We start from the raw sequence: 25810 nt of genomic DNA, 5'->3' as shown, positions 1-25810 counted from the left end.
AGGAAGGACAGGAAAGGCGTGTTGTGGGGCATTTGGGATGTCAAATGGCCAAAGACGAGAGTTTCAGCAGTGCAGCCTGTGCTTTAAACTGGGGGCAGTTTAGCTTAGCTCCTGCTGGCTTTTACCTGCAGCTTGAATGTGTCAGGGGAGCTTCCCCCCTTGTTTTCCTTCAGGAGGGGTGAACTTCCTAGTAGTAGGACCAAGGGAATGCCACAGACCTTATTGCTGCAACACACTTCTTTTTCAGGCCCTTCCCTTTGTACCTCCTGTGAAGCAGGCAGCCTTCCTGCAGAGGGAATCTCTTGCTAGAAGCATACAGGATTACCTCAGGAGCACGAGCCAGGATCCCTTCAGCTAACCCAGCCAGTGTCCTCATCACCACCTGCTGGAGTCTCTGTGCACCAGGATGACATCAGGCCTTTAAGGACTCCTCCAGGACTCAAAACTGCTCTTAGATAAAGCTGGATTTCCCAAAAGACGGAAACAGAACAGATTCCCTTTTCTAATAAACTGAATAGATCTGAGGCTTTTATGCAGTTTTTTGTGCCCCCTTTCCTCCAGCAATTCAGAGTGAACATTTGCAATGAAGACCATGGCCTTGATGCTGCCATGGGCTATGCCCCGGGGTGGAGATACCCTTGTTCCTTTGAAACTGGTATTAGCTCATCACCATCACTCCTTGCTCCAGGGAGCTGGTGGTGGAGCCAGACAGCCTCAAAAAGCAAAGGACTGTCAGATCACTGGTCTCATCTGTGCTGTGTATGTTGTCTCTTTTCAGTCACTGTGGTTTGCAGCCTGGAAAAGAAGTTTGGGCTCTGAGGTCTGAATTACACGGTGGTGCACTGGCCAGGGAAAGCAGCAGGGCCGAGACCTGTGCGTCCCTGGGGGTCCTGGCCCTAAATGCTGCACCTTCTTACATCTGCAAGCAGGGGGGAAGAAGCTCTCACCATGTGCTTCATGCAGCTCGTTTTGAGCTCAGGAAGGTTCCCTGTCCGTGCTAAGTCTTGGGTGAGTCTTGTCTACCACAAGCCCAAAGAAAGGGTTGAAAACAACTCTTTGGTGTCCAACATGAAGAAGCCCCGAATGTATCGCCTCAATAACTAGGTCGGTGCTGATGAGGCAAGAATTTGGCCTTGACCCAGAATAGGCTGCAGGGTGAAACTGCTCTTGGAAGACCCTAAATTCAGTGGGGTCCAACTCCTCTGCACCTAAAGCTGGGGGAGCCCAGGGGTAGACAGGCCTCACAGTTGCTCTTAACTCCCACCTTACTTCAGCCCTTTAAAAAAAAAAAAAAAGAAAAAAGGGCAGGCAGGAATTAAGCACAAGAGCAGCAGGTAATTAATTTATTCATAAGCACCTGCAGGAAACCAAGGGCGTGGCTGGTGGGGGGCTGGCCAACAACAACTGTCAGCAGTACCTGGTGTTCTCTGAGGCAAGTGGAGGGAGCTCACCCTCCACAGAACCCCCCAAAAACCTTAAAATGGGGGAAAACCTACTCTAAAGCTGCCTGTGGGGCCAAGCGAAGGGCTGGTCCTGACTTAGCCCCTCCCTGTTGGGGAACCCGGGTGCGCTCAGCGCACCAGTGCCGCTGCCCGAGCTGTCAGTCAACCGCCTCCCGCGCCTTCTATTGGTCGCTGGCGGGACGGGTCTTCCACCTCTATTTTCCTATTGGTGGATTTTTACCATTGGCCGCCCGGCTCGCGTTGCCAGGTAGATCAGCCACGAAAATGAAAGCACTACGATTGGCTGACGGCCGTCGCGCTTGGCTCGTGTCGATTGGGAGGGGGAAAAAGGAGAGGGGCGGAGCAGAGAAGGCGAGCGCCCTTTTTTTTTCACCTTTCCCATTAGCTGAGCCTCCGCCGGGCGGAATTTCCGATTGGTCAACGCGCGCTGTTGCTAGGCAGGCAAGGCGGTGCGAGGCGACGCGGGGCGGAGCTCCCCTTTCCGATGAGTCGGCTGTGAGGCCAAGGCAGCGCCGAGCGCCCTGAGAGCCGCCGCCACTCGCCGCCGCCCGCCGCCGCCGCCGCCGCCGCCGCCCTGGTCCGAGGACTCCCTCGCCCCTTCCCCATCAGCGCCATGGCCTCGGGATCCGAGTAAGTGCGGACCGCGGCCTAGGCCTGAGGTTGCCGGCCTCGGCCTCCCCCTCCCCCTCCGGGACTCGGTGATGTCGCCGTGTCCGGCTGGAGGGGCCCGGCGGCGGGGTCCCCGCTGCCCGATCCCGCTGTGTCATGCAGGCCCCGAGGAGGCGGGGCTGGGCGGGAGGGGGAGGTGCCGCTCTCCGCGTGCTCCCGGCCGGGCGTGTGCCCGCAGGGGGCCCCCGCGCGCGTCTTCCTTCCCCTCCCGCCCCCCCCCCCCCCCTCCCCCCAGCCGGGAAGTGTCGAGTCACTCGGGGGGGGTGCTGAGGCTGGGGCCTCCCCCCAGGCCCGGGGCCGCTCGGCCCGGCGCGGCCCTGGCCCGCTTTTGGCCCGCTGGCCCCCTGGCCGGTGAGGAACCAGGCGTTGGGGAGGCAGACATATTGTGGCTGGGCCGAGGCGGGGTGCCCCGTGCTGGCGGCTCCTGCCCCTCGGCCTGGCTTTGCTTCCAGGCCCGAGATCAGCTTTCACACTCCTCAGCACTGAGCTGAGTGACAGCAGTCACCCCACTCCTGTCCCACGTGCGTTGGGCTCTGAGAAGTGTTAAAAATAGCACCTGAAGAGAATTTCACAAATCCGGCAATGCCTCAATGACCTGTTTACCCTCCCAGAGGCACCCCTCATCCCCTTAGTGCCTGTTGTTTACGTTGTCCTTTTCTTTTGCAACTCCTGAAGTTCAGACCTGCTTGGTTCTACCAAGACGTGCTAAGAATTCAGTGACCATGGTAGAGCTTGTGATGGAAGCGTAGGCTAAAAATCCCATTTTGCAGCTGGCTGAGCTGAACGATGCCTTTAAAAGAAGGTCCACTTTCGCAAAGTTGTCACCACCACATAGGAATCGACAGAAGTTACTCTGCAACTGGACAAGAGTTGCATCTTAGCTGCAATTTTGGGTGCGGTGTTGTTGGCAACCATCTTGCTGAGCTGAGCTTTAGCACTGCTGATGCAGTGAAAACTCAATAACCAAAGTTGTTAAGCAGATATTCTTTATTACGGCACCAGGTGTGTGGGGGACTGCTCTGCCTAACACACACACACACACACACACACACCAAGGGTTACTGGCAGTGTGCTTATATCAGTGGGACAAATACATATTCATTTCATTTCCCGTAAGTCTCTTGCATATTCATCAGGTCTCCCAAGAATCATCAAGGTAGGTTCCCGCCCCTATTCCCATGGAGTACTTGGGTGGTCTTTTGATGAAGGCCAGAAGTCTTCTAAACTCCTGACCCTTCCTGTCTTTGACAGACTTCAGCAGTCAAGCCAGTTCTTGCTGGTGCCATTATCTATGCATACAGTCTTTTGTTCCCTTATCTTTGGGTCATTAACATACAATTGTGCTGGCTAAGACCTAGGAATCACCATCCTTTATCTTGTTCCCTGTCTTACTGCAAGAGCCACCAGAGCGTGGTTTCTGAAGAGATTCTCGTTTTTATGTGCGTACCTGCCTGGCACAGCATTTAGGAACTTGGCATCTCAGGCATGGGGATGAACTCACTACTTGGTTTCCCTGTGCTGTTCTAGTATGTGGCTGCAGTCACCAGAAACATCAGTCATTTGCTTTAATGGATAAAATGCATTGTGGATTTATAATACCTACCTGGGGAAGGCAGTTCAGTCTGTAACATGGATGTTCCAGGGTCAGGATTGTAAGAAACTACTGACGGGTTTGTCTCAAAAGAAGGTTTGTGAGGGCGTTGATTTAAAAGGCCCACCAGCCTCCAGAAGGTGTGATTGTTTTCACTTTCATTGCTGAAGCTGGAATCGTTTTGAGTCAGTGACTTTTCCACTATATATTCACCACAGACTTGCAGGAACATCTTAGTTCCCTAGTTCATGGGAATTTTTGGAGATTAGTGCTTGTTTTCAGAAGAATTGCTCATCAGTAATTATCTTCTGCTCTCTCTTCATATAGTCTGCTGTAACGTGTAGCCTTTGGGCATTACCATGTGCTGAACAAGGGGTGCTCTGACGCAAAAAAACATTGAGATGTTAAAAGTTGTTAAAGTGGCCCCCTCCCCTTTCCAGTGTTAAATGGGTCTGTTGGGCTGCTTCACTGAAAGAAAAGGGGACTAAGGATGAGACCTGGGAACCCCTTTTTGGGGAGGCTTCAGGGCTAGTACGTGTTTGCTTCAATTTTACTGATGTCTTGTTCTTTATGTACAAGTTTGCCCATTAGCTGTGCAGGGGATTATGTCCTCACTCCTGCCCTCTGTCTAGGGGCAAGTTTTGAATTTCCTTTTAATCCCCAAGCAGCTCTAAAGTTATGTTTTGCGTTCAGTTTGTCTCTCTGTTGAGTCAGTGAAAGAAGCGAGGGAGAAGAGAAGTGTGTGAGGGAACTGACACAACGGAGGAGTTGGGGAGGTGATCTAAAGAAGCTGCAGTTTCTCTCTGACAGAAAACTCATTGGGGAGCTTTAAAAATTACTTAGGTTAGCTGTCTGCTGTGAGAAAAATCTCAATAATTTTCTTCAGACAGGCTCTTCTGTGAAGCTATTTTATTCGCGATTACAATGGCGGGCGTCCTGTCAATCAGGAGCGCATTTTAGTAAACAACTCATAACCTTTTATTCCCTATTACCCGACACCTGATCACCTCCCCTGTTTCCTCATTGGCTGAGTACTACAGGTTCACAAGCTACTCGACGCTCCTCTATACCATATATGTACAATTTTTCTTTTTTTCAACCCTTTATTTTCTCCTTTCTTATGCTTTGAGAACTTGTGATCTTTGTTTTACTGTTCTCACACTGCTCATCCTGTTTTTCTCAAGCTTCTACCTTATTTTGGAACAGTGAGGCCTCCTACTGTCCACTTATCTACTTAGCATTTCTCCTTGTTGTGACTACACAACTACCTTGGAATACAGAAAATCAGTTCTCTACTGCAAAAACACAACTTACTTTCTCACACTGCCTTGGCCCCTCACTGAAGTTTACCAGTTTACCAGAGGATCACAACCCATGCTTTAGGCTTTCTAGGTTAGTATTTTTAATTCAGGCTCTCCTTCCCTGCTGCATAGATGTTGTCTGAGTGTGGTTGAGGGACGAAGATGTATTTTGCTCTGTCATTTCAGTTATCACGTGAGGAATGCCCAGGAGAGATGCAACAAGGGCAAATGGTGATGGTAATGTTCTCAGCTGCTCCAGGAAGACTCTGTCAAAGTCCTTACACTTGTCTGTAGGAGAAACAACATCACTTGCCTGTGTAGCTGCCATGTAATTTCTTAACGCCTTTGGTTCTTTGTCTGCATGACTCTTAGGTCAGAGAACTGAAGCTGAGCCCAAGCATTTAGATATGTGTGCTGTTTCCTGCATACCTTTATTCCTTTCTTAATGCCTCCAAGTTTTTCGATGGCTTTAAGTGCAGTAATGTACAGATAGCATTAATCCAGCCCTTACTTCTTACTTAGGGAACTGCAGGTTCAGTTCTTCAGTACTAAAATTTTGTTTTCATGTTCAGCAGAACTAAATGTACCTCTTGCTGTGTACTGGAAGATTGCTGAACTTCCCTCCCCAATTCTTATACAGCTTTTGCTTTATTGAAAGCTTTGGTCAAAAAACTTTCTCTTGTTGCCCAATTCCTCTTCCATTTATTTTTCTCTGGAGTCCCAGTCAATTTTTTAGGCTGCATTGCAATCTCTGTGTCCTGAGGGAGAGCTACTCACTTTCAGTGTCAGTTTATGCAGCCAAACTCTGGCAATGGTTTCTTATCAGAAGCTCTTTGGATCCACATCTCGTGTGGAGGGGTATGAATTTCATTCAGCCTTTGAACTAAATAGAAGTATTGTTGCTTGCTAGTGTCCCCTTGTACAAGTTTTTAAATGCACCTGCTAAATTAATTTCCAGTGTCCAGGAGCTGATGCAAGGTCCTTACAAGTAGTTTGTTATTTCTGCCCGCTGTTTTAACTACAAGATGCTATCTGACCTGACCATTTATTTGTTTTAGTTTTCTTAGTGCTCTGTTAGTTTTTCCTGGAAATCCAAGCCCTTTTAGGACTCTCCTAGGACCATGTTTTAGCTTGAAGATGGAATTTGTGAGCTTCTTCCTGGATGTGTCCAGCAGACTTCCTTCTCTCTCTTCAGATTTTGCGAGTGGGTCTGTAACACTTCATGCTCATTGAAGATGTTAATTTCTTACCTATTGCACTCTTAATGAAGAAAGTGAAAAAGGCAACTTGGCCAGTGTTGGCAGTCCTGGAAAGACATGTTTTACAACTCCTTGTTCTGTTTGCTTAAAATAATTTTGGCCTCATTTACAATATGTTTCCTACGCTACTAGAGCTTATGCAAAGCTTGAAAACCGTTTGGAAACAAGCTGGCTGCTCTCATAGGCTTGTATTGTTCCCCTGTTCTTTTGAAGCCTCAGAGAGAAGAGCCAATACTGCACAGTCAGTCTTGGAAACACTTCTGTCTTGAGGGTGTGAGGGGTACCTCAGGTAACGTCATGCTGGAGGTATGTCACACCTATGATATACCTCTAAAGATGCAGTGAACACGCTAAGCAAAGCTCTGCTGCAACGTGCTGTGTTCATGCTGTGCAGCTGCTTGCTCTGCCACTTCCACTCAGGGTTTGATTTCTTCTGGTTATTTTGTCTCTCAAAGAGCTAAACAGAGCCGGAGGGTGCAGCCAGCACAGCTGTCCTCAGAGCTTCCTGCTCTCTGCTGGTGCTTGCTGCTCGCTTAGGACAAAGACAGGTATTATTTTTTTTTGTTTGTTTGTTTTGTCTTGTTAGGTCAAGCACAAGTCTACATCACTTTCTGTTATGACCTATGGCACTTCTGGACTACTTTGAAAAAGTAGTCAGATGCCTATCAAGGGAAGTTCCAATGGTCTCTTGCTGTTTTGATTGGCTAATGTACAACTTCCAAGATCTTCTTGGTTCAAATTTATGTGTTTTTTTTTTTTAATGAAATGAATAATTTGCTGTATTAGATTTTGAAGGAAGTGATTTAATCTGCCTTTCTTCCCTTTCCTTGCTGTTTGTTTTGCTTGATTTTTGTCAAGACAAACGAATTATCTGTCATAATTCTTGTGGTGTAGTGGGCTAGAGCTGCAGTGACTCCTATGAAGATGTTGCAGAAAGGTGCTTATATCCTTAAAAATATATATATATCACATTTTTTAATGAGCACTTGGATATTTCTACTGGCTTGCTGGGTTTAACTAATAGCCCTTGACAGGCTAAACTCTTACAGCTCTTCCTGTCAGGGGAGCTGCAACATTGCGCTTTAATTCCCCTATTTATCTGGGATTTGTCACCAAATAGACTTAAACTTTTGTTTCGGTTGCAGTGGTTACATGTGATTGCAGATGAGTCTGACTAATTCTTTTAGGCAAAACATCTTACAGTCAGCAACATCTCACTGACCACTTCTTTTCACAGATAGCTTCACAGCTATTTCTATTTGAGGCTGGTAAGGTAGTTAATATTTACTCACAGAAAGCATTCTGGTTTGAACACCTGGAGTGGGTGCCTAGGAAGAATATTCTCTTTTGTCTTACAAACCAGTATGGTTTTTAAAAGATGTGACGATAAAAACCTATAGTTAATGGAGACCAAAGCAGGGGGGTAGCTGGAGAGGGAGGAGTGGTATTGCTTAGACTCATAACTTCTGTTTTCTTCTCCAGTTCTAAAGCGGATGACTTATCGACTGCTATTCTGAAGCAGAAGAACAGGCCCAATCGGTTAATTGTTGATGAAGCCATCAATGAAGACAACAGTGTTGTGTCACTGTCCCAGGTGTGTCATCGGTGAAAATCAAAGCATTTCATCTGGGTAATATGCAAGCTGTTGCTGTATATTAACTCGAAATTTAACTTTGCGATGTGAATCTATTTGTATAAGAAGCTGCAGCTGTTATGGGTGAGGGAGGTGGGTTGTCTTGTTTTTGAGCACTCTTCTATGCTAAAACATATTTTGATGCTGAACTTTTAAGATTCTGTCAAGCTTAAGCCCTTAGTCTGGCTTCAGGATTAGCTCATGACCAGGGTAGTGGGATCCTGTGTCTTTGTGGATTTAGTTCATGTCTTCCAACACGTAATTCTCCAAAGTCAAGTAACTCTCCTTCACAAGCTCAAATTCTTGTTTTTTCAAAAGCTTGCTCTAATGTTGTTCCTGTTTGCAGGCAAAAATGGATGAATTGCAACTGTTCAGAGGAGATACTGTTCTGCTAAAAGGAAAGAAGAGGAGAGAAGCAGTCTGCATTGTTCTGTCAGATGATACCTGCTCAGATGAGAAGATTCGCATGAACAGGGTTGTTCGCAACAACCTGAGAGTGCGCCTGGGTGATGTGATCAGGTGGGGACTGCTTTGCTGACTGTTGCATGTCCCTGAGTTGTCCAAATAACTTGTGCGCTGGCCCTGAATTCATTCAGTCAGTAGCAGAGACAGGATCTGCAGGAAGTATTCTTACATCTTCCAGAGGTGACCTCAGAAACATTTTCAAGTGCACAGCTTACATCAGGGATCTCAGTTAACTTTTGGGTGTGTTTCTGGCTGTGTACATATTGGGGTTAATACTAAAGAATGATGCTAAAGATTCTTGAAGTCTCTTCAGCACTTTTATGGGCCCAGGTCCTGTCATTAAATTGAATAGTTTAAATATTCCACTGCTGTCAGTTTTCTTCCCAACTTTACATTGTCAGATGAATTCACAATTTTTTCTTGTCTAAATTTCTAATTTCTATGCCATTAACAGGGGAAAGCATTAAGCAATATTATAATTGATCTCACAGTATCTAGCTCAAGCACCAAGCTGTCCTGTGGCATACAGAAGTTGAAACTTGCTAGGAATGAATGACAAAAACATGAAGCAGTCAAATACCAAGATTAAAAATCCCCAAAGGAAGTTTATAGTCAGGTTATGTATATTTCAGTTCTTGTTATAAAAGTAATTTTAGAATTAGGAATGCTTTAAAAGTGTTGCAGGAATTTTGTTGTGCAACACTTGAAGTACACATCATGTAGAATACATCATGGGTTACAGAAAACAGTTTCCATTCTATGATAGGAGTAGAGGGAAACTGCCTTAGCACTTCTGAAATACAAAAATGCTAATTTGCAGGCTTAGGTATGGGAAGGCTGACAGCTCCTCCTCCTGAGCATCTTCCTAATCTGGAATCTCCTACATGTTCTGGGAAAATTGGAACCTAGTTTCTGGCATTTTTCTTCCTGGAATGATACCTGGAATAATCTGTAAATGTAAAATATGTTTCATACAAACTTTGTAGAGGAGAGGGGTGAGGCTGTACCGCCCATCTCTCTATCACTAGAAAATGCAAGTTTTAAACAGAGTTGGAACAGAACAGTGCTTTGACCCAGTCCCTGTGAAGTAAAGGTGAATTCTTAACTTAAACTGATAGGGGGCTGCTGTTGGAGTCTTTTCTAGTGTGACAATTGAGCCTCTGCCCTCGCCTCTTCTGCTGGGACTGTGTCTATAGCGGTTCTCAGCCCTCCAGATGCATTACAGATTCTTAGCTTTGTTGCAAGGGTCAGAGAACTTTGACACCTCTTGCCCTCATAAGTTTTTCTTGCTGATCTTTAATTACTTATTGTCTTACCTTCTGTGGCCTGGTCTCTGCCAAAATACAGATTCATGCATTAATCACTTCCTGCTTGTGGTCTGTAAACTGTTTTCCTTCTGGGACAGTCGGTCTTTTCCTTTACCCTTTTGCTGTATCCTCTCTGTAAAGCATGTGGTAAATGAATCTGTTAAGAGTCTCTCACAAAGCAGTGTATGAAAAGTAGTATGCTCAGTTGCAGTTCAGTGTAGGCTTTTCTTAGCAGGCAAAGCACAGTTGAGCTTTTTGCCTCTCAGCCACAGCTCGATACTCAGCTATTTCTATGGTAGGCTGTTTGCCTACCCTGTAAAATCACAGCTGTGGTGTTTATTTAAAAAGCGGGAAAGGGCCTTAGGACTTTAACCTAAATGTCAGCCTCCACAAAGTGGGATTGATGGATGCCTTGCTGCAAGCCAATTACCACTGATTGGTACTTTGAGAACCTTGCTCTGAATCAGGGTTATCGGCAGCAGGGGGCTCTATTCCTTGTAGTAAGTTAGAAGACAGAGATAAAGGAAAAAAGTTACCCCAAGCTCACTTTCCCTTACAGTTAGTTCAGCAGTAACTCCTTGTTGAAACAAAAATTAGCTTCTGACTCACTAGGTTTTCTGGCTGCACTAGTAATTTCTGAATTTGCTGGGGATGGTGAGGGGCATCCTGGAAGAAGAGCAGAGGTAAGAGGAAAGTCTGAAACTCCCCAGCAGCCTGGATAGGGCTGAGAGGAGTGAAGGAAGGCATGTGTTGTGAAGACTAGCTCTCCCCTGGGCATGGTATTTACCTTGTCAGCATCGAAATGTTCTTAGGCAGGTGGGAAGTCTGAGCACGGATTTGGAGAGTCCTTTCTGGTGGTTGTACTGGCCTGGGAGGAGACATCACTGCTGTTTCCAGACTCAGGTATAAGTCGAGGATGATGTGGCTAACTGGAGTTTTCTTCTGTTGCAGCATCCAGCCCTGCCCAGATGTGAAATATGGCAAACGTATCCATGTGCTGCCAATTGATGACACAGTAGAAGGGATCACGGGGAATCTGTTTGAGGTCTATCTCAAGCCATACTTCCTGGAAGCATACAGACCCATCAGAAAAGGTAATAGCGCATGTTATTGAAGTCCTGATGCTGCTGATTGTGGTCTAGTCCTAAGACTGAGTAAAGAGAATTTCTGGGGACTTGCACAGATTGCTACAAAGCATCAGACTGGCATCTGCAGAGTGAGATCTTGCTGGTGCTGATTCAATTTTCCCTAATCTTCAGAAGAAAGGGTAATATCTGCTACTGGCTTGCACAGCAGCATGAACATTCTGCTTTATTTTTTTTTCCTGCTACCTTGGATGGGAGTGTGTTAGAAAAGTCTCAGGTAGAACTTAGTTTAACAAGATTTTCTCCTAACTTGCTACCACTTGACAGGATTGGGTGTTTGCCTGTGTGTTCATCAATTGGTTGGATAGAGCAGCTGGCACCCTGACTAAATTCACTTCTTCAGAGTAATTCAATTAATAACTGGGAGAGTGCTTAGAAAACAAAATGCACTTTTGGAGCTGAGCTAGTAGCACTTCTGCTGGAACAAATAGCTCCTAATACAGTATGAACACAAGTTGAATGAAGTTTTCCAACTTCTGTAGCCCAGTTTAGCCAGGAGTCATAGTTAATATATATATTATTCTGCTTCTGGAGACGAGCAGTTACTATAACTAATAGCAACTTATTATAACCACTTCCAAATGAGTTTTTATTATGTTAGGGCTTTTTGCATCTTCCCTGGTTGCTTCTAGTGCTAGAATTCTTCCCCTTCTTGAGAAAGTAGACAGAAGTAGAACATTCAAGGCTGCACTTCGCATGTCTATGTGCAGACTGGAACAGCCACTCTGAAAGTCACTTCTTTGGAGCAGTAGTAGCAAAACCAATATGCAGATGGTGTCTAGAGAGAATTTCCCTAGTGAAACAGTCAGCTGTTGCTGTGCTTTAGCGTAAGGCACTATGAGTCAAAATGGGACAGTTTGGGAGTTGGTTGAAGAAACCTGCTTTTGGGATCGAGTCTTGTGTTGCTCTGCAAATTTCTTGAAAGCTTTTTGTATCTCAGGGTGGTTTGACATTTCAGTCTGGCTTTGGCTTCTCCTGCCTTATGACTTTTCACTTGTGGTTGCACTATTTACTGTCTCTGGGCTTTACACTGGAGGCAGGCACCTCTTTTGTAAAGCGATAGCTAGTTTCTAAAGGAGACAGGAAAAACTTGAGCATCTTACCCCTGGACCCTATTCTTAGCCTGTTTGAAAAGACTGTGGTTGCTTGACCTCAGTTTGTGACTAGGTAGCTGATCAAACACATTGTAAACCAGTTTGAACTTTTTTTTTCCTAAACTACATTTGAATTATTTTTAAGAATTTTTTTTTTAATAAAAAATCGTTCTAGAACAGTTGAATTGGAACTGAATGGAAAATAAATGTGATTCATTGCCTTTGTTTGGTATTTAGGTAGAGTATTCTTTTCTCTTGTTTGCTGTTTGTTTCTGGATGAAATTTGAAAAGTTTAACTGCTGCAGATCTAAACAGTGCTCTGGTAGTCACGGTACACGCAGCTCTTGAGTCTAAAATGTAGAGCAGTGTTAAAAATGCCAGTGGCATATGCATGTGTAACCTACTTCCTTATCCTCTATGGCTGCTAGTAGTACAAGGGTTGACATTTTGCAGACATCACCTCAGCAGGCTACTGAAATGTGGGATTTTACAGGTGACATCTTCTTGGTGCGTGGAGGAATGCGTGCGGTGGAATTCAAAGTGGTGGAGACAGATCCAAGTCCCTACTGCATAGTGGCTCCGGACACAGTGATCCATTGTGAAGGAGAGCCCATCAAACGAGAGGTGAGCTGAATCCTGCCATGTAGTTCTTGTCCTGAATCCACTCTGTCCACTGAAATATGTTTCTGTGACAGTCCTGGAGAGCAGCAGAGTTGCAGTTCCTGGTTTGGCATTTTGTGTAGTGAATGTTATGGTTAGGAACTCTGGTTTCAGGAGATGAGCTGCTGCTGAAGGTAATGGAAGAAATGTGCTTCTAGTATTCTTCCTCAGACACTGAGATAACACTAATGCTTAGGTTTGCTGAGAAAATGGTACAATGTGATAGCAGCTAGTTCTGCATCTGCTTCCAGATACCTCATGCTGGACTTAGATGTATCTTTTCATTCTGAAATTCTGTTGATCCATAGCAGGGAGGACTTAATGTGTCGCTAAATTTCATGCCATGTGAAGAGAAAGTGATTAATGCTTTTTGAATGAGAAACTTGAAATCTTTAAACAGCTTTATTCATTTAATTAAATCCCTTACAGTATCTAGCCTTGAGTATCCCAAGTTTAAGGCAGCTTGAGTTACTTGTCTGTCAGGAGTTGGCCACCTTACTTTTGTAGAGTAGGAAATCTCAGGGATATGAGGTAAGGTGGCTGTATGCCTCATAGTTAGCTGCCTTGTGAAAAATTCACCTCTATTTGATGGTTGTGAGGCACCAAATGAATCCTGTTTGGGCTCTTCAGGTCACAGCAGAGTGTTTGCTGCCAAGGCCAACAAAATGATGAATAGCTGGAGGCCAAAATAAATGAAGAGGGGCTGGGAGAGTGGCCTTATGCTAGAGAAGGGAAGGTGAAGGGGCAGGCTTTCTGGCAACTGCCTGATGGAAAGGTGTAGATGAATGGGTTCTTCTGAGGGTTGTGCCTAGGAACAGGACTAGAGACAATTGCAGAAGCTGGGTCAAGGGAAATTCCCAGTAGATGTTAAGAAATAGGTTTCTGCAAAGCCTAGAGCAGGGCCCAGAGTGAGCAGGAATCTCCAGCTCTGGAGACCACCTTCAGTGCTTGATAGGGCCAGGCTCTGAGCAACCTGCTTCATGTAGTAGTCCTGGCTCTGTGGGGCTCTGGCTTGATCCCCTCTGAGATTCCAGGCTATGCTATTTTATGATTTTATTGTGGCCTTACATTACAGATAACTAAGGCCAGCAGAGATTTGCACAGCCATAAGCAGAATGATTGCTGTAGGGCTGTACTGGAAGAATTAGCCACAGCTGGTCTTATCTGCACATCTGAATTTCAACATTCTCAGTTAGTTTGAGTTAGTCCCAAAAAGAAAGCACTGCATCTGAGAACTGTATGGTAACTAGGGTATTTCAAGTGCTTAGAAATGTCATTTGCAGTTTAAGGAATAAGTGTATTTTATACTGGGCTTCATTGTCTGTTTTTATCGGTTAGCCACATCAGAAGATCACACAGCTTGTTTTTGTGCTTGAGTCTGTAGGGAGTCTGCTAGCAGAGGCTGTCATTCAAGAGGTTGGGTTTCAGTGAGAGGTCTAGGTATATGCAGGTGTGGTGGTTTTACTCAGGTGGGCAGCCAAGCTCCACCATGGCCGCTCTCTCACTCCCCCTCCTCAAAGGGAAAGGGGGAGAAAATACGATGCAAAGGGCTCAAGGGTTGAGATAAGGACGGGGAGATCGCTCAACAATTATCGTGACAGGCAAAACAGACTCAGAGTAGGGAGACAGTAAGATTTATTGCCTATTACTAACAAGCTAGAGAAGTGAGGAACAAAGGAAAGAAACCAAAAACGCCTTCCCCCCATCCACCCTCTTCCACCTCCTCCCCCTGGGCGGCGCAGGAGAATGGGGATTGCAGTCAGTCTATAGCACTTAGTCTCTGCTGCTCCTTCTCAGTCACTCTCTGCCCCTGCTCCAACGTGGGGTCCCTCCCATGGGATGCCGTCCTTCCCGAACTGATCCTGCAGGGGCTGCCCACAGGCAGCAGCTCTTCAAGAACTGCTCCAGATATGGGTCCATACCACGGGGTCCATCCCTCAGGTGCAATCTGCTCCAACCTGGGTCCCCCATAGTGTGAGAAACACTCCGTAACCAATAACTTAGGCTCAGGCAAGGATCTCAGTGAAGTAGCGATTTTATTCACAATTGCAATGGTGGGCGTCCCACAAGCAGGAGCGCACCTACTGGTTCCATAACACAGTTTATATACTTTTTTCAATGACCAGGACCCTCCCCCGTTTCCCCACTGAGTGGGTAATCCAGGTTCACAATCTACCCAGTGCTTCACAGACTCTTTGAGGTGGTAATGTTTCTTACACAGTGATTTCCGCCTAGTTGTTCTAAGGAGTCCGGTTGTCTGCATTTTACAAGGTTGTCTGTTAAGCTTTCTTATCACTGCAAGCATATCTCAATACCACATTCCTTCCCTCTAAACAATGTAACTCTGCAAAAACAACATTTTTATTCCCACAATGGGCAGCAGCTCCTGCCAGGTCACCTGCTCCTGCGTGGGCTCCTCTCCACGGGCTACAGGTCCAGCCCGGAATCTGTTCTGGCAGGGGTCTTCCACAGGCCGCAGCCTCCGTCGGTGCAGGTTCACCTGCTCCACCGTGGTCTCCTCCACGGGCTGCAGCATGGAACCCTGCTCCACCGTGGTACTCCGTGGGCTGCAGGGGGACAGCCTGCTTCACCATGGTCCTCACCACAGGCCGCAGGGGACTTCTGCTCCGGTGCCTGGAGCACCTCTCCCCCTCCTTCTTCACTGACCTTGGTGCCTGCAGGGCTGTTCCTCACTCCTCTCACTCTCCCAGCTGCTGTGTAGCAGCATTTTTTTTCCCTGACTTAAATATGCTCTCACAGAGGCGCAAACAACATCGCTTATTGGCCTGGCTCTGGCCAGCAGTGGGGCCCTTACCTAACATGGGGCAGCTTCTGGATTCTTCTCATAGAAGCCACCCCTATGGCCCCCTGCTACCAAAACCTTGCCATGTAAACCTACTACAGCAGGTAATTTCCATTGTATATCTGGGAAGTCAGAGCTAAGAAACAGTTGTTGAAGACACCAGGAAGACTTGAAAGTGAGAATCTCAAAACAGCAAAGAAACAACAATAAGCAATAGCCCAGATTCCTGGTTCTGTAAACTGGGAGGGATTGTTGAAAAGCTAGGACTGGCATTAGCAGTGTGTGGTGGCACATTACAGAGAAGCTCACCAAGTGTGAAATAGGGTAAGAAAAGAGGCAGCTAAAGGTGGCTCACTGACTAATACTGCATTCTGTTAGAGTAAACTGAACACACCAGAATAATGATAGAAAGTAATTGTCTTCACTCAAATGTCTAATAAACTTCCTTCCTGGTAGGATGAAGAAGAGTCACTGAATGAAGTGGGCTATGATGACATTGGTGGGTGCCGGAAGCAGCTGGCTCAGATCAAAGAGATGGTGGAACTTCCCCTCCGACACCCTGCACTCTTCAAGGCCATAGGGGTGAAGGTAAGCACTTGCCTTTGCTGTTGACTTTGATGTAGGAGGTTTATGACTTATTGGAGGGGAATAAGTAACTTTTTTTTTTAATGCTGGTATTAGGAGACCATTTCCTTATGTTTTAGGCACAGATTAAAATGCTGGCACTTGTAAAGCAGAGTGATGCTTTGAATCATCACTGTCAGTTACTGGCAAGGTTTTTGTTTGTGTGTCACGTAAAGTAGTCAGGGTGTTGATGGTTGGATGGCAGTTGTTGCATGAGCCAGCATCACAGTTTCAGACTGGCTTTATCCAATGCTTGGAATTCACTGTGAAGCTACTCAGGCATTCAGATACTAGCTTACCACCTAAATCCCTTGCCTCTGTCCTCAGCCTCCACGTGGCATCCTGCTGTATGGTCCTCCTGGCACTGGTAAAACGCTGATTGCCCGAGCGGTGGCCAACGAAACTGGGGCCTTCTTCTTCCTGATCAATGGTAAGCTTGGTGTCTGCTTTGGACCCAGAACTGTGTGGTCATTCTTCCACATAATGGTAGTGAATGGTTTAGATAAGGCCACCTTATAGCCACCTTTGTGTCCTTGACATCCTTTCTTACCTCTTTCAAGTGCCCCACTGAGGACACTTAGAGGCCACTTGTGTGGAAGCATCTGTCGTAGTGGCACTGTCCTTAAACTTGATTGTTTTGTAGCAGTGGTTGAAAGACAGTTTTGTGATGCAGGAATTTGGAGTCTGTCTAGCTGAGCGTTTATGTTGGTAGGGGCAGAGCTAGGAGGGAAGCAGTAAGATTATTCTATGTATATGGGCATAGAACACTCGTTTCTGTTGCTGCCAGCATGTTTTATTCAGAAAAGAATCTGGTCTGCACTGCAGTTCTTTTTCCTTCAAGTACAGCACAAGACCTGTTTTGTTTCACATACTGGCATACAGGACTGGCATTAGCAGTGTGTGGTGGCACATTACAGAGAAGCTCACCAAGTGTGAAATAGGGTAAGAAAAGAGGCAGCTAAAGGTAGCTCACTGACTAGTGCTGCATTCTGTTAAACTGAACACACCAGAATAATGATAGAAAGTAATTCTGCATTCTGTTCTTGCCTGTTCAGCTGCAAATTTAGTGAACTTGGTTGATAGTGTTTGCTTTGGCTTGAAATATAGATACTCCCATCTAAATGTTGTACTTAAAGAAATCACCTGCATGCCTTGGGGCTAGCTGTGTCTCTTCGGGGTGCCACAGTGCTGCTGTTTTTCAGGTCCTGAGATCATGAGCAAGCTGGCTGGTGAGTCTGAGAGCAACCTGAGGAAAGCATTTGAAGAAGCCGAAAAGAATGCTCCTGCCATCATCTTCATTGATGAACTGGATGCCATTGCTCCTAAGAGGGAGAAGGTAAAGATAGCCTGTAGGAAGTAAAGAAGTGTCTGTACACCCTTTTTGGTGGCAGCTGGCATGAATCTGAGTATAGGGTAAAGCAGCAGTTAATGCTTGAACTCAGGCATGAGAAGAATCATAGATAGTTCACAATGTTTGTTAGCAGCTTGTGTCTCTAATGTCCAGCTCCTGTGCTGTAGAGCTTTTAGTCTAATAATTGTTTTGTCTCTCTGTAGACGCATGGAGAGGTGGAACGTCGCATAGTGTCTCAGCTGCTGACTCTTATGGATGGACTGAAACAGAGAGCACATGTGATTGTTATGGCAGCTACCAACAGACCTAACAGCATTGACCCAGCACTCAGGAGATTTGGTAACCAGGATTGTCATCTGTTTTCTGCACCACTGTGGTGGTTTTACCCTGCTGTGCAGCTGAGCTCCTCCACAACCGCTCGCTCACCCCTCCTCAAAGGAAAAGGGAGAGAAAATATGATGGAAAGGGCTCAAGGGTTGAGATAAGGACAGGGAGATCACTCACCAATTATCATTATGGGCAAAACAGGCTCAGCATAGGGAGATTAATGTAATTTATTGCCTATCACTAGCAGACTAGCACTGTGGGAAACTAGAAGCAAATTAAAAACACCGTCCCCCCCCATATCCACCCTATTCTGTGTCCTCCCCTGAACATGTTTTTTCCCTTTTTTAAATATGCTCTCCCAGAGGCACAAATAACATCACTTATTGAACTTGGCTCGGTTCTGGCCAGCAGTGGGTCCCTTTCTGAGGATCTGGAGCTGGCTCCTCTCTGCCATGGGGCAGCTGCTGGGCTCTGCTCACAGAGGCCACCTCTGTAGCCCCCCTGCTACCAAGCCCATGCCATGTAAACCCGATACAATCAGATGCTTTGTTACAGACTATGCTTTGGGGGCCTTGTAAAGATTGAGCAGAAATTAATATTAAATGTCTTCTGTGTATTTCATAGACTATTGATTTGTGTCTAGCTGCTGCTTTGTAATTAATTTCTAGGCTTCTAGTCTTTGAAATAATTTTCTGTCTTACTAGGTTAGAACTTGTAGAAATAACAAAATACTTTGAAATCACGTGGTAGTCTCTGTTAGGTGAGGCTATCTCAGGACACACTGAAGGAGTAAATGGCTGCTTGAGGGGATGTGTGCGCCTGAGGTTGTAGAAGAATTGTCTGACTTCCCTTTTATTAATGAGGAGTCTGGTAGTTTCCAAGCTCCATGTTTTCAAAACTCTACAGCGTGAATGAATGTCTGGTGTATGAGCAGTTGGTAAAGTGTGTAGCAGCAAACCTGTCAAGCTTGCAGGAGAAAAGGGCATCTTTAGTGTGTAGAGGCATGACTAGAGGCAAATGATAGGTGTTTGTACCTTAGTTAATATCGCAGTAATATATAGGTTTCCTGCCTCCCCAGATAATGGGGCAGTTTTTTTCTTTCACCACCTGGGTTTTGCTATGATGATTACTGTAGGAAGTTCTAAAAAACTAAATCTGTCTCTCAGAATTCACATACTCTTATGCTGAGGACACAAAGGTGGAAGTAAACAAAAATGCCTCATGGTATGTTGGTTAGGGGAAGTATCCCTTCCTACAGATGAAGCTTGGAAAACATTGCTAAACCTGTAGTACTCTGCTTTTTGTAGTCTTGAAGTCTAGTTAATACAGTAGTTTCACTTTTCCTAAATGGCTAAGGCCTTTCTTCCTTTCTGACTCTGCAACTATGCTGATACATGCTGTAGAGAAACCCGAAACTCTGGCATTTTCTGAAATTATGTCCGTGTGGCTTGTCATTATGTCATTCAGTCAGAGGAAGACAGCAACTGCAGCTTCTTTGGTTTGCAGAATCAGCAGCTCAACATATGTTTTGTACTTCCCAGGTCGTTTTGACAGAGAGGTAGATATCGGTATCCCAGATGCAACTGGGCGCCTGGAGATCCTGCAGATCCACACAAAAAATATGAAACTGGCTGATGATGTGGATCTGGAACAGGTGAGCAGAATGCTGTTGGGAAAGCTTCTCTCTGCAGGCTAACATTAGCTGATGCTGTGTTTTGTAGTGGCAGAGTTGTTATGGCTTTGATCATATAAATGTAGTTGCTCATTTAGGACAGTGTGAAAGTGGGTGAACGTGTGATCTGGGCTTCCTTCCAACTAGTGTACCAGTGACCAAAAATCCTTGCTCACTAGCTAAAAGTGGCGTGGCTAAGAGAAACAATTGTGTATCAGTCCAGTCTGCACATGCCTTGCCACTGTCCTCCTGGGTTTGTTTGCTGTGGTATTCTACTAGTAAACCTAAAACAGCTCTCAGGGAGGTGAGTGAGTGGTGTGGTGACATGGGATACTGTATGTAAACTCAGTTGGTTCCTGTTATTTCTGTCCTGAATGAAGAACTCCAGTCTTGGGGTTATCTTTCTGTGTTGTGCCATCTGAATTTCAGTTGCAACTTTGATCTCAAGTGGGAGGTGGAACAGCAGTGTCTCTGCCTGTTAAATATGTGGTGGCACTTGTCTCTTGAACCCACAGTGGAACACTGATGTTTCTGTCCTCCAAAGTTTCATTGCACCTCCGAGTGAGTCACCAGAGCATGCAGAGTGCTTGCTTGTGTTCCTGTGAGTCATAGTCAGTGCTTTGCTTTCAGGTGGCAAACGAGACCCATGGACATGTTGGTGCTGACTTGGCTGCTCTTTGCTCAGAAGCTGCTCTTCAGGCTATCAGAAAGAAGATGGATCTCATAGACCTAGAAGATGAAACCATCGATGCTGAAGTGATGAACTCACTGGCTGTGACCATGGATGACTTCAGGGTAATGCAAGAGTGCCCCTCTTTCTTTTAGGTGCAATGTCTAATTGTTTATCTGAAGCATGTGAGCATGACATGATAGCATTATTTAATGACGTTTCTTCTAACGATAGTGGGCTCTGAGCCAGAGCAACCCTTCTGCTCTTCGGGAGACTGTGGTGGAGGTGCCACAAGTTACCTGGGAAGATATTGGTGGTCTAGAAGATGTAAAGAGAGAACTCCAGGAGCTTGTACAGGTAAGCATTTCCAGCTGATTTTTTGCCTAGTCAGCTTAAGTAATAGTTATGGTGGTAAAATCCAGAACCTCTTCATATTCCTGTTTGGACTGTGAACAGGGTAAATGCAGTTTTTATGATAACTGCTTGTAATGGACTGAAAATACCACGGTGTTCCATCTTAGTGAACTTAGGGAGAGGAAGGTGCTGGGAAGCAGCATCAGACTTTCCTTAGTTGAGTGTATGATGACATCTTTCATGTGTCTTGTGCTTAATGCAGAAGTTCTGCCTCTCATAAGTGGAAGCCAGCAAAGCAATGGGACCATTGCTGAGAATCCTGTTACATGGTGGCTTTATCTGCCAGAAGGTGAACAAAGATTCTCATGCAGTGAGCTTCCAAAGGGCTTTTTATTGGTGTTACCATCAGGACAGGTGAAAAATGATTGTGAAGCCTTCTGTGAAGGGAGACAAAAAGTCATGAATGTCTGTGGAAACTTCTGGTGTCTGCATCAGGATGGTTTCTTTCTGATACATCCCTGCTCTCAGTCGTCACTATAGAGGCAATGTGTCTGTGAGTTAATAATAAATAAATAGAAGTCTAATTTTCTGGTGTTAAACCATCACCTAGCTCTGACCTTGCTGCTGAGGATAAGTGCTCATATCAGGCACCTTGTGTGTCTCTGGAGGGCAGAGCTGACTAGGTTGGATAATGAGCTGTTCCCTTTTGCTTCTGCAGGGCAGAACGAAGCTGGGGTTAAGTGTGCTGGAAAACTACCCAAGCTACTACCCAAAACTACCCAAGCTGGTGCTTAGTTCTTAGGCTAAGATAAATAGGCTTTTTAGGGCAGCTTTACAATTGAGCTGTGGTGCTTTTCAAACCAGTCCCCAGCTAAAAACTCTAGTGGCCCTGAGCAGGCAGAAACTTGTGTTTAACTCACTAGAAATCTAAGATACTGTTTGTGTTAGGGGCAAGGCACAGGCTTGCTCATCACAAGAATTTTTTGTTGTTGTTCTCCTGTAGTATCCTGTGGAGCACCCGGACAAGTTCCTCAAATTTGGCATGACTCCATCAAAGGGGGTTCTGTTCTATGGGCCACCTGGTTGTGGTAAGACACTTCTGGCCAAAGCCATTGCCAATGAATGCCAGGCAAATTTCATTTCCATCAAGGGCCCAGAATTGCTCACCATGTGGTTTGGAGAGTCTGAAGCCAACGTGCGTGAGATCTTTGACAAGGTAAGTGTTTCTTCTGCTCCCTGTGCTACGTTTGTGCTGAGATGCCCCCAGAACATCGTCTCCACTGTGTCTGTTACTGGCCCAGTTCTTATTTGTGTATTTTTTGTGTTTTCTTCACTTGCACTGTCAGCAGGGGCTGCTTTCCTGATGTTAGGGAATTAATCCTGTTTGGGAACATAGCTATTTACATGTTCTTTCTCCCATTACAGTTTGCATCTTTTGTTAAAGAACGATAAATGTGCTAGTGCCTTAGCCATGAGGCTGGCATTAGAGTGACATAAATATCCTCAACATACCTTGAAAACTTACTTTGACAGCTCATTAGTTATTACCTTCTATAGATTTTCAAAACATCCTACAGGGTCTTGTCCTGCAATATGCATGGCATAGAAAGGAGTTCACCTCCTGCTGCCCAGTTCCCTGTAGATAGTGTCGCCTCCTGTCCCACGTAGGGATTACCATGGGAATCCTCACTGTTGTAGTCAGGGAAGCTGCTGAAAGAGCAAAGCAGGAAGGAGAATGAGAGAGGAAAATGTAGGTTGGGAAGGAACCTCAGAGGCCATCTGCTCCAACTGTTTGTCCAGAGCAGGAAGGGAAGATAACTTGGAAATCTGGTTTGTGTATGTCTCGTGTGTATTAGTTGATTTGTACATTAGCAACCAAGGATGGAGAATCCCAGACCTCTGTGGGCCTGTGTGCTAATGTTTGAACTCTCTGATTGTAAAGAATTTTTTCCTTATTTCTAACTGGAATTTTCTTTGCAGCAGTTTGCACCCATTTTCACTGCGCACCTCAAAGAAGGATCTGACTCCTTTTGCCTGTAATTACCCATTAGGTAGCTGAAGACAGGGACTGGATTTGCCCCTTCTATTTGATACATTGTGACTATGGATACCCCAGTGCCTAAATAACCAACTGACATCTCCAGATCTTGCTGGGAGAGTTTGGTCCTGGCAGATTGGTTGTAGCTTTCCCTCTTTGCATTAGAGTTACCATACTTCTGCTTGGTCTACGATGCTCTCAGCTTTGGGGAAATTCACCTTGTTACTCAGAATTTAATTGAGGGTTTCTAGAGTAGCTCCTCCAAGCTCTCGAGGCAGTAGTGCTCTGGTACTCCTCTGAGCTGCTGTAATTTTAGGGTATGCTTAGCGTGAAATCAGTGTGCTCCTCGCCTGGTGTTATTTAACAGGGACTAATTGTTTCTCTTTGCGTTTCGCAGGCCCGCCAAGCAGCCCCTTGTGTGCTCTTCTTTGATGAGCTGGACTCCATCGCAAAGGCTCGAGGTGGCAATATCGGAGATGGCGGCGGTGCTGCAGACCGTGTCATCAACCAGATCCTGACAGAGATGGACGGCATGTCCACCAAGAAGAATGTCTTCATCATCGGTGCCACCAACAGGCCGGACATCATTGACCCAGCCATCTTGCGCCCTGGCCGCCTGGATCAACTCATCTACATCCCCCTGCCTGACGAGAAGTCCCGGGTTGCTATTCTTAAGGCCAACCTGAGGAAATCACCAGTTGCTAAGGTAGGATCTGTGCCATGACTGTACCTGAGTTGGTTTTGCAGTGCGCTGCACATGCTCCTCACGAGCTGGGGGACAGAGAGGAGGGCTGGGGACTGCTCCATGCACTGCAGAGCTGGGAAACCTTCCATCCCTGAAGAGTGGAAATAGATGGAAGAGAGATAGGGGGAGGCTCGAGTTCTAAAATGAGGTACCAATGCAGCTAGATATCAGTGTGTCAGCACAGCAGGTCTTTGTCATATAGTAGAGTTCTGCCTACAGTGCAGGAACGCCTGTTATGGAAAGATGGAGGAGATTCTTGTACTCTGAAAGAAAAATAAATGTAGAAAATGGGGATGGGAAATGGAAATTGAAGAGGAACAATTGCAGTTAATTGTTGCTGAGCTCTTTCATAGGCAAGAGTTCTATGCCTTGCCTAGGAAGCAGGCAATAATGAAACTCATAGGGTTAATCAGAGAAAAACAGATGTCAAGCGAGTGTGCAAACTTTTTTAGGCCATTCTTACTTTTTAAAGTACTGCTGTGAAGGAAAGCTTTAAAGAAGCTTGTAGTATTACTCTGTCAGTTGACAGGAAGGAGGAGAGGAGGTTGTTTGTCCTCCCCATCTCCATTTCCAGTCATTTCATTTGACTCCTAATGCTGAGACCTGAGGAAATCGCATCTGAAAGTCAGCCTGTTTCTTCTTGAAGGTGAACAGTGCAGAGGCATTTGTAGCTGTGTAGCAGGTTCTCGCTGTGAGTGGGGGGAGTGTGGCCTGCCTTTGTGTGTGGTTAACTTTTACCAGAAACAAGAGCCTTAACAGCCTGCCGTTCTAAAATTGGCCAAAATTAAGGCAGCACCTTGGTACCATGGGATCTAAAAGCACTTCTTTGTCACCTGAGAATGCAAGGTGTAAAGGACAGGCCTCTTGTTTTTCCCTAGGATGTTGACCTGGATTTCCTAGCTAAGATGACCAATGGCTTTTCGGGGGCTGACCTGACAGAAATTTGCCAGCGTGCCTGCAAACTGGCCATCCGCGAGTCCATCGAGAGTGAGATCAGGCGAGAGCGTGAGCGACAGACCAACCCTTCTGCCATGGTGAGTGGGGCACTCAGCTTTCCCTGCTCATGAGAGAGGCAGCCCGTCTCTGCCCGTGGGTGAGGGATGATGCGTTCCTCTCTGTAATCCTCAGATGAGAATGAGTAGGCTCGGCACAGAGCGCTGAGCTGGAGCACTTTGTTTTCTTCTTGTGGGAGGGAGGGTGAGGGCCTTCTGTTGTACCTCATCATTGGCATTGCTCAGAAGGCCCCTGCTGCAGCTGTGACTCAGTCTGCTGCAGCATCCCTCTCTAGCCCCTGCCTTGGTGGGTATTGTTGTTTCCTGACCCAGAGGGGGGCTGTGGGTGGGTGTGCTGCCCACAGCTCACCTGGGCCCTCTGTCCCACTGCAGGAGGTGGAGGAGGATGACCCGGTTCCTGAGATACGCAGGGATCACTTTGAGGAGGCCATGCGCTTTGCTCGCCGCTCTGTCAGTGACAATGACATCAGGAAATACGAGATGTTTGCACAGACTCTACAGCAGAGCCGTGGCTTTGGCAGCTTCAGGTAACCGTGAGGGAGGTAGGGAAGGCAGTGTGGCTCAGCTAGCCCTAGGAGCAGAGCACTGAGGGCAGCTTTGCTGTTCTCTGGGTAACAATTCCCTCTTCCACCACGTTTTCTGGTTCCCCCCAGTGTGTACAGCAGCCAGCTGAGCACATGGTGGTACAGGCTGTGCTGCAGGTCAGTTGTAGCTGCTCTGTTAGTGCTCCTGAAGCCCATCAGCCCTTTTTCCTTTAATGCAAGCAACATCTGGCAGCAGTGTAAGCCTTTGCATCACCTGCCTTAAGGCTTCAGCACATTTCTCCCCTCTTTCCTACTTGGCACCCGGGAGTTGGTGTGGAGGGGAGGGGATTGTGCTGAGCTGTGAGGAAGCTTCTGAAGAGCATCTCTTCTCTCCCCTTCTGCACTGCTGCCTGCAGGTTCCCGTCAGGAAACCAGGGAGGCACTGGTCCAAGCCAAGGCACAGGAGGTGGCAGCGGGGGCAATGTGTACAGTGAAGACAATGATGATGATCTCTACGGTTAACTCGCTGTCCTCATTGGACCAAACTCCAAATCAGGCCACGTTGTACAGGGAAAATCGAATGTTCAGCGGACTCTCAGCTTCTTCATTCCTCAGTCAGAACAGTGTAGCTGCGCATCAGACTTTGTACAGGGAATGTTTTCTGCAAATGCAAATACAGACCGATGTTCAGTTGGGAGGCAGACTGAATTAACAAGGAGGGGAACCGACTTAATTTCGAGAAATTTCTGTTCTAGTTTATGTGGCAGAATCAGCAGCTTTAGCAAAGGGTACAACACTAGCCTGTATTTAAAAAAAATAAAAATAATAAAAAAAAAAAATCCCACAAAACTCTAGCCAGGCCCCTGGCAATTCCTTTTTGTGGTACTGCCACAGCATCAGCAGCACTGTGTCTGCCATGTCTTGCTTGCTGTGTGAGCACTCCTCAGCTGCCCCTCGTCTGTTTTGTGCATTTCCCTGGAGCGTGTGAGGTTGCTCTTTGTCCGTATGTTTCTTAGCTCATCTTCACAGAAGAAACTGGTTGGGCAATCTCTCTCCTGTGTCATAACTTGGCAGTAAGAATCAAGAGAGCCCTGCTGCCAGC

The 25810-nt window shown here is 46.2% G+C and overlaps 1 protein-coding gene across 1 annotated transcript; it reads left to right on the top strand.

Annotated features, from left to right (window-relative positions):
- The first annotated feature begins 1917 nt into the window (after positions 1-1917).
- On the top strand, positions 1918-25562 carry LOC106048536 (transitional endoplasmic reticulum ATPase). Its single transcript, XM_048056141.2, has 17 exons — positions 1918-2093; positions 7766-7877; positions 8263-8435; positions 10640-10782; positions 12421-12551; positions 15847-15978; positions 16342-16444; positions 17217-17350; positions 17569-17704; positions 19234-19346; positions 19995-20159; positions 20269-20391; positions 21392-21604; positions 22824-23132; positions 24050-24205; positions 24557-24711; positions 25125-25562. The coding sequence occupies exons 1-17, from the start codon at positions 2077-2079 to the stop codon at positions 25228-25230; spliced, it is 2421 nt and encodes an 806-aa protein (XP_047912098.1). The 5' UTR covers positions 1918-2076; the 3' UTR covers positions 25231-25562.
- The last annotated feature ends 248 nt before the right edge of the window (positions 25563-25810 follow it).

The sequence above is a fragment of the Anser cygnoides genome, chromosome 36 (genome assembly GCF_040182565.1).
Source record: "Anser cygnoides isolate HZ-2024a breed goose chromosome 36, Taihu_goose_T2T_genome, whole genome shotgun sequence".
NCBI classification, from domain to species: Eukaryota; Metazoa; Chordata; class Aves; order Anseriformes; family Anatidae; genus Anser; species Anser cygnoides.
This window is presented reverse-complemented; position numbering and strand designations above follow the sequence as displayed.

Bases quoted from the DNA above. Each gene is read 5' to 3' on its own strand.
- LOC106048536 (XM_048056141.2), top strand. The intron at 20,160-20,268 runs GTAATGCAAGAG...TTCTAACGATAG, and splicing joins TGACCATGGATGACTTCAGG to TGGGCTCTGAGCCAGAGCAA. The intron at 21,605-22,823 runs GTAAGTGTTTCT...TGCGTTTCGCAG, and splicing joins TGCGTGAGATCTTTGACAAG to GCCCGCCAAGCAGCCCCTTG.